Here is a 7,383-nt window from a genome sequence, read left to right as displayed (position 1 = left end):
AAAAACAATGATGATTATTTTAGGGAAGTGCTGACCTACTCTTTTAATAAATAACTTGTCTTATATTCCACTTTCCCATTTTTAGAATCACGGTTCATATTCCTCTTGCTTCACAATCATATAACATCCTTGTGGCAAGTACAGCAGTTGCTTACCTGGAAAAGTAATATTAGAAAAGTGTATATTTTTAGCTGCCTTTTGATGTGATGTAGCAGCTGGAAACAAGGAGGCGGTATGAGGTGATCTGACAGCACTGCCAACCACAACTTGGGAACCGCTGCTTTGGACTTGAGACCAAAATGTGAGGAAATCATTTTTACAGGCCTGAGTATGCCCACTGTGCCTGGTACTTCAGTGAAGCAGTTGCTGTGTCTTCGCTCTTCATTCCCAAAAGCTTCATTTGAGGGTCCTCCCCTGGACTCTTGTTTGACAAATGTCGATGGATGAAAAAGAAAGTTCTGTGAAGCTTTTTGTTTATGTTAATATGTATTGAGCAGGCAGTTCCATGCACACATTTAAGATACACTTAGTAAAATAACTCTTTGATACCAGTGACTAATTGTAAATATTTCAATTAAAAGATATTCTATCAACTAACAAAGATACTGTTTTTTCTCTTTGTAGTAATCATGTCTGCAACTTGGAGAAGGAATGTAGCGAGTTCTCGTTGAGGTGTATTCTCAAGACAAGATACAGTGACTCCTATGCTTCTCTGGGTAAGAAGGGTATCAATATTCTCTTGAGGATGACAAAAAGTAGTCAACCTTTTAAATTTAGCTTTTGAAAAATACAGTCTGTCAAGTCAGTATGGTGGGGGTTTTGTGGGTGGGGGGGTTCGTGGTTTGTTTTTTCTTTGTTCTTGAAGCTTTCTGGGCAAGCGTAGAGAACTTTCCACCCATCTTAGCAGTCTGAAGACATTGTAGACTATTAGTGCAAAGGAAAAGCAATAATGAGCAATTTTAAGTAAGACAGCACTGAATGGCGTATGACTGGTTAGAAAAGTAATTCCAGCTCATTGTTGCAAAGCCGTGTCCTGTTTCTAGCCTGATTTCCCAAGGGAATGGGGGTTATATACTCTCTTTTTCCCTTCCCAACAATTTTAAACATCTCTGTGACTAAGAAGAGAAAGAAATGTACAACTTGAGAGAAAAGTGGGTAGAAGTCAACCTTATATATACGGTGTTGACAGGCTGGCAGCCCGCAAACATATGCTGCCTCCTGGTCAGTGTGGATATTGAGACACCACAAACAGCTGTGATTGTTGTGGTGGCATGATATATGGTTGTATGGTTCCTACAAATCTGTGTGTGCTCTGACTCTGTGAGTTGTGCTGCTCTTGGAACTCCCTCAGTCCCCAGCTTGGTCCAGAGCACTTTAGAAAAAAACTAATTTAGGAATAGTTGTGGGTTTTGGTTTTTTAATCAAGAAGATACTCCTTGCTCACTTGCTTACACACTTCCACGCTTATGTGCGCACAGAACTCTATCGCATCCTTTATGTATGACATTTCTCTGCAAGTGTCTCCCTCCTTAATAACTACTTGGGTGTTGAGATTACCTAGAACACAGATGCTAATGACAACTTGTACCAGGAATCTCCAGAGACTGAGATTAAGGCCCGATTTCCCCGCTTCCCCTCCCACCTGCCTGCATCTGCACTAGATTCCTAAGGTTTTGTTTGATGTGGTGGGATGTGGATACCTAGCTTGCTGGGTTTGCCGAGGTGTCTGAGGAGGGGGTGGGGAAGAAAGCTTTTGCTCCTTTTGCTTTCTGTCCCTGTGACAGTTAGGTGTTGCACATTCGTTGTCCTTTCACGATTCTTATGTAAGCTATACCTCTGACTCTTCCTCAGGCTCAGTGGATTCTGCTCTAAAGCCATGGGCTTACAGCTGTGCTTCTATCTTAAGGGACTTCTGGACTGGACCTCTAGAGTGTTGCTTACTTGTTTATCATCCACATTATTTCGTGAGAACCAGTGCATTCAATCACCGCTTCAGATTCTTTTCTAGCTGTGAACAGCAAAGAACTGCAGCAGCAGAGGAATGTTGCTTCAAAATGTTTCCAAAGAACAAAGCAGTTTCCGTTAAGAGTTAAATTAGATAAGATGACATGTTTTAGTCCTTTGTTTAGCACTTCTCTTAGAACTTAATTAGATCTAATTTAGCTTGGCGTTGCCTGACTTTTTTTAGTACAGAATTAGCCTGTTTCTCTCTGTCCTAGGGCAGTCCTGTGTTCTTGGCAGTCTTGTTCCAATTATCGAACTTGGTTTCCAGAGAAGTAGTTGCAGAATACATGCTGCTAATGTTTTTATCTTTTTACTGTATCTTCATGATTCACTGTCATTGTGTTTCTGCTGCAGAGCTGCTTTCTTTTTAAGTGCCCTTACTAAAGATAGGAAAGCTCCTTGGGCTCTTTCATTCTTTTAGATCTTAAGTAATAAAGCCAGACAGTTTGGGTTATTTTAGGTGTTTCATATGTATAGCTTTTATTAATATATCAGAGACTTTATAACTCTAAAATTCTGGTGATACTTTACTGCCTTCTCTTGTATTTGGTGATTGCCTTATCTAAGAATGCTGAATGCTTTCTACCCCCCCCCCCCCCATTTCTATTTTTGTGCAAATTTTTTTAATCTTATCAGTTATAGCTTGCTATTTGTGACCTGTGGCTGGAGCTTTTGGTTTTCCATGGTGTATCTGGACATTTGTAGCTTATTTGTTGGATTTCACTAGCTGCTCTCGTAGTTTGGGGTGACTTGAATAATTCTTTTTCAGGGTTTGTTTTACTGCTGCTTATTGGAAGCTTATTGGGGAGTCATACCTTACACATGACTTACATATTCTTCCTAAAATGAAGAATTTTAGACTGCATATTTCAAATGTCCATCAAATCCAACTATACAGACCTACATATGTGCCTACAGAAAAATGGTAGTGCCCGTTTGTAAATAAAATGTTTGTAATTTCCCAAACATTTTCTTCATGGTGATTTTTCTCCGTATCCAAGTGGTGTGATGCCTGTCGCTTCCACATAACCATACAAACACTAGGGTACTTTTTCAAATGTAGTATGTTCAAATAACAGTTGTCTTGATTCTGTGACTTAATTGATACCTGAAGATGTACCCTCACTTTTTTAAACTATATTTTTATTTTAATATTTCTTCTCCTCTTGAATTTAGATAACGTAATCCATGGATAAAGTGGGAAAGATGTGGAACAATTTCAAATACAGGTGCCAGAATCTCTTCAGTCATGAGGGTGGAAGCCAGAATGAAAATGTAGTTGTGAACTCCAATAGTTGCTCATCTGCTAAAGAGAAAGCTCTCCAGATAACTGATTTGGCTCAACAGCAACCCAGCAGCCCTTTGAGAGAAAACATTGCTTTGCAATTAGGTTTGAGTCCTTCAAAGAATTCGGCAAGGCGGAACCAAAACTGTGTCACAGAAATTCCTCAGATTGTTGAAATAAGCATTGAGAAAGAGAATGACTCATGTGTCACCACGGGAGCTCGGCTTGCTCGAAGGGACTCTTATTCTCGGCATGCTCCTTGGGGCGGGAAGAAGAAGCATTCCTGCTCTACCAAAACCCAGAGCTCCTTGGACACTGAGAAAAGATTTGGTAGAACACGAAGTGGTTTGCAGAGGAGGGAGAGAAGGTATGGGGTGAGCTCTGTCCATGATATGGATGCAGTGTCGAACAGAACAGTAGGTAGCCGTTCTCTGCGACAGCGTCTACAAGATACTGTTGGGCTGTGTTTTCCCATGAGAACTTACAGCAAGCAGTCCAAACCTCTGTTTTCTAACAAAAGAAAGATCCACCTCTCTGAACTGATGCTTGAGAAATGCCCTTTTCCTGCAGGCTCAGATCTGGCTCAGAAGTGGTATCTGATTAAACAGCACACGGCGCCCGTGAGTCCTCATTCAACTTTTTTTGACACATTTGATCCTTCCTTGGTGTCCACAGAAGATGAAGAAGACAGGCTCAGAGAGAGACGCAGACTTAGTATTGAAGAAGGGGTTGATCCCCCTCCCAATGCTCAAATACATACTTTTGAAGCTACAGCACAGGTTAATCCATTGTATAAACTGGGACCAAAGTTAGCCCCTGGTATGACTGAGCTGACCGGGGACAAAAACATAACACCTCCAGGGAACTGTGACTCTGAAGAGGACACAACCACCCTTTGTCTGCAGTCACGCAGGCAGAAGCAGCGTCAGATGTCCGGAGAGAGCCACGGCCATATCAGCAGGCAGGGGGCTTGGAAAGTGCACACTCAGATCGATTACATCCATTGCCTTGTGCCGGACTTACTCCAGATCACAGGTAACCCGTGTTACTGGGGGGTGATGGACCGCTACGAAGCAGAAGCACTTCTGGAGGGTAAACCCGAAGGCACTTTTTTGCTCAGGGATTCCGCGCAGGAGGACTACCTCTTCTCGGTGAGCTTCCGTCGCTATAACCGGTCGCTCCACGCACGCATTGAGCAGTGGAATCACAACTTTAGTTTCGATGCCCACGATCCCTGTGTGTTTCACTCCTCCACTGTTACAGGGCTTCTGGAACACTACAAAGACCCCAGCTCTTGCATGTTCTTTGAACCATTACTTACTGTATCTCTGAACAGGACTTTCCCCTTTAGTTTGCAGTATATCTGCCGGGCAGTAATCTGCAGGTGCACTACGTACGATGGCATCGATGACCTTCCTCTCCCCTCAATGTTGCAGGACTTTCTAAAGGAGTATCACTATAAACAAAAAGTCAGGGTGCGATGGCTGGAGCGGGAACCCATAAAAACCAAGTAAATGGAAATCAGAATAAGCTTCTAGAATATGCTTTTTTTTTGTGTGTGTGTGTTACAGTTTAACTGCAGCAAGCGCACCAACCATGTCTAGCTTTTCTGCAATATCCTATTTAAGCTAAGTGTTAGTATCCTGTCAGATGCTGCCTGCTGTTAATCAAACTAAATTGTGATGCCTCTTGGAAACAATAAGCAGACACAATTCTGCACGTTTTTTCATTAAGGCCTAATGAAAATATTTTTGCTAATTTCTAAATATTTTGTTTCCCTTTTATAGCTGTAGTAATTGGATGAAGAAACTATGAGGCATTTTCCGTGGGGCATTCATGTAATGCTAATAGAGAAAGGCTTTATTAGAGGAGCATTTTTGCTACTATTTGAAGTATTTTTTTAAAAATTATCTTCCTGAAAACTATCCACTACTCAAAGTACTAATTTAGCTCACAAACAAGTGAATGAGAGTATTTTCTTTTAATGAAGAGCAGTTCATTAGAAGCAGTCCATTAAGAGTTAATGGTGCTTTGATGCTAACGGATGAATCATGCTTTTCTCAGTGTATAAGGTTTCCTAATCATTAAGACTTGAATATGCCTGCTCAGTACTGTAATTCTATTTTAAACACTTGGAGATTGAAGTGGCATTGTTAGCAAAAGTAATACTGTCTTGGACAGTTGAATACCTTCCAGTGTGAGTTACTGATTCAGTGGCAGGACGTGGGATGAGATTATTGCCATGAAACAAAAGGTGGTGGTGTTTTTTTTTTTTTTTCCTAAAACAGAATTTGGTGGCCTGACTGCTAGTAACTTACAGTGGAAGGTAATAGTGAAGAGAAAAAATGTTTAATTATTTAAAGTAGTCTGATATTTTTATGGAGAAAATTACAAGTGGTTGAATTATTATTATAATCAGAATACAAAGTCTGACATATCTGAAGTGAATGTCAGGTTTTGAAGGTACTGTTAAACTTTATTTGTAAATATCTTTCCATTTGCGCTTTTAAAAATGTTTTAAAATATGCACTGATTATAGTTTCAACAGATTACTTGGAAACAAGATTCTAAGTTCTGTTTGCTTATTTAACTGGAGATGGAACTTAAAAATAGTTCTGTCTTAGAGATTTTTGCACTAAAATTTTGTTGGAATGCCCTGACCCCTGTTTAATGTTTTGTACCAATTATGAGTGCTCCCTAGTTTCTTTACCAGCTGCTACAGTATGTTATTACTTACTTCTCTATGGCAGTGACCTGTGCGAGGTAGGGAACATTTTGGCTGCAAGTACAATAAACGTTATTCTTGTATGCTACACTAACCCTTCTATTGATGTATTTTTCTGCTTGCTGTGCCTTGTTCTGGCTTTTTGTGCTAATAAAGTACAGTATGTTCAGTGTTATACTTGTATATCTGCTCTGTTTTTATATAGTCACGTAACTTGTAGCAGTTAACTGAATTTTTAGTAGGCTTTTCTTAGTACTTATTATAGGCAATGCACAAATACTGTGCAGCTGAGTATTGGTTGGTCAGCACACCGTATTCCTGGGTTTTGTTACATGCTTATCAGAAACCTGCCAGCGTGCACCATTGGGTAATGTTTCTGTAGGCACTGCAAAGTAATGGACTTGTCTGCAGGCATAGAACATTTTTGCAGTTTTTGTAACGTAAAGGATAAATGTTAAGCAAAAAGTATTCTAAAACATTACTGATCCCCTGCGATGGTTGCTGAAGGTGTTTCAGCTTGTTATACGGCTAACTGCGAAGCTTAATGTTTTGATGCTCCCCACTGAGTAAGGAATGGTTATTCTTGTAAATTGACAGTACAGCAGTGGCATTTGTTCACTTTTAGACTCTTTTAATAAATAGATGTATACGGAAACTGGCCAAATGTCCTGTTTTTACCAAAGAATACTGTCAATTTATGTTGGGGTAATTTTTTAGTAAAAAAGCTTAGGAATGGAGAGGTGCAATTTCTGTTCTATCGAATATTTAATCCCAAGCTATGATAAACCAAAGTATTTGACAACTTCATCTGAACTTAAGTAATGTATACATTTGTGTTGGTAGAGCCTAAAACTTTTCCATCAACGGTGTCGTCGTTTTTCTTGGACTCACAATGCACCTGAAGGGGAATGATTTAAATAATTTTGTAATGACTGGAACAGCACTACATAGAAGCTCATACTGTAAGGGGTTGGTCCGAAGCACCCAGAAAGCACTTTAAAACATGTGTTTATATGCTTGTGGAAAACTTGTGATCCCATTACGCATTCTCTGTAGTAGCTTATCTTCTTTCATGTGTTAAAAGACTTAACTGTTAAAATGGAACTTTGTTTAAAATGTGTAAATACTGAGTTTGTGTAAGTATGTGTACAAATGTGCTGATGGTCACTTCAGTTTTGAATTGTGTGTGTGTGTCATTGGATATGCAACTCCTGGTTTAAAATCTGCTCTAAGCATAAAAAGAGGAAAAAAAAAAAGTCACCAGCATGAAATTGCACCTAAGTGTACCTTCACTGTGTCGTTCTCACTGTTCCCTCAGTTGGATCTGAATTCCAGACGAGTTTACTTTAAACCTTGCTTTCGATATTGG

General features: G+C 39.8%; 1 protein-coding gene across 1 annotated transcript; it reads left to right on the top strand.

Moving 5' to 3' along the window:
• The first annotated feature begins 3,192 nt into the window (after nt 1–3,192).
• On the top strand, nt 3,193–4,803 carry SOCS5 (suppressor of cytokine signaling 5). Its single transcript, XM_009949018.2, has one exon. It carries the CDS (start codon nt 3,193–3,195, stop codon nt 4,801–4,803), a length of 1,611 nt encoding a protein of 536 aa, XP_009947320.2.
• Nucleotides 4,804–7,383: the final 2,580 nt, after the last annotated feature.

Source organism: Leptosomus discolor, chromosome 2 (genome assembly GCF_034619465.1).
Source record: "Leptosomus discolor isolate bLepDis1 chromosome 2, bLepDis1.hap2, whole genome shotgun sequence".
Taxonomy (NCBI): domain Eukaryota; kingdom Metazoa; phylum Chordata; class Aves; order Leptosomiformes; family Leptosomidae; genus Leptosomus; species Leptosomus discolor.
The sequence above is the reverse complement of the archived record's forward strand: the minus strand, read 5'-3'. Positions and strand labels throughout refer to the sequence as shown.

Bases quoted from the DNA above. Each gene is read 5' to 3' on its own strand.
- SOCS5 (XM_009949018.2), top strand. From the start codon at position 3,193: ATGGATAAAGTGGGAAAGATGTGGAACAATTTCAAATACAGGTGCCAG.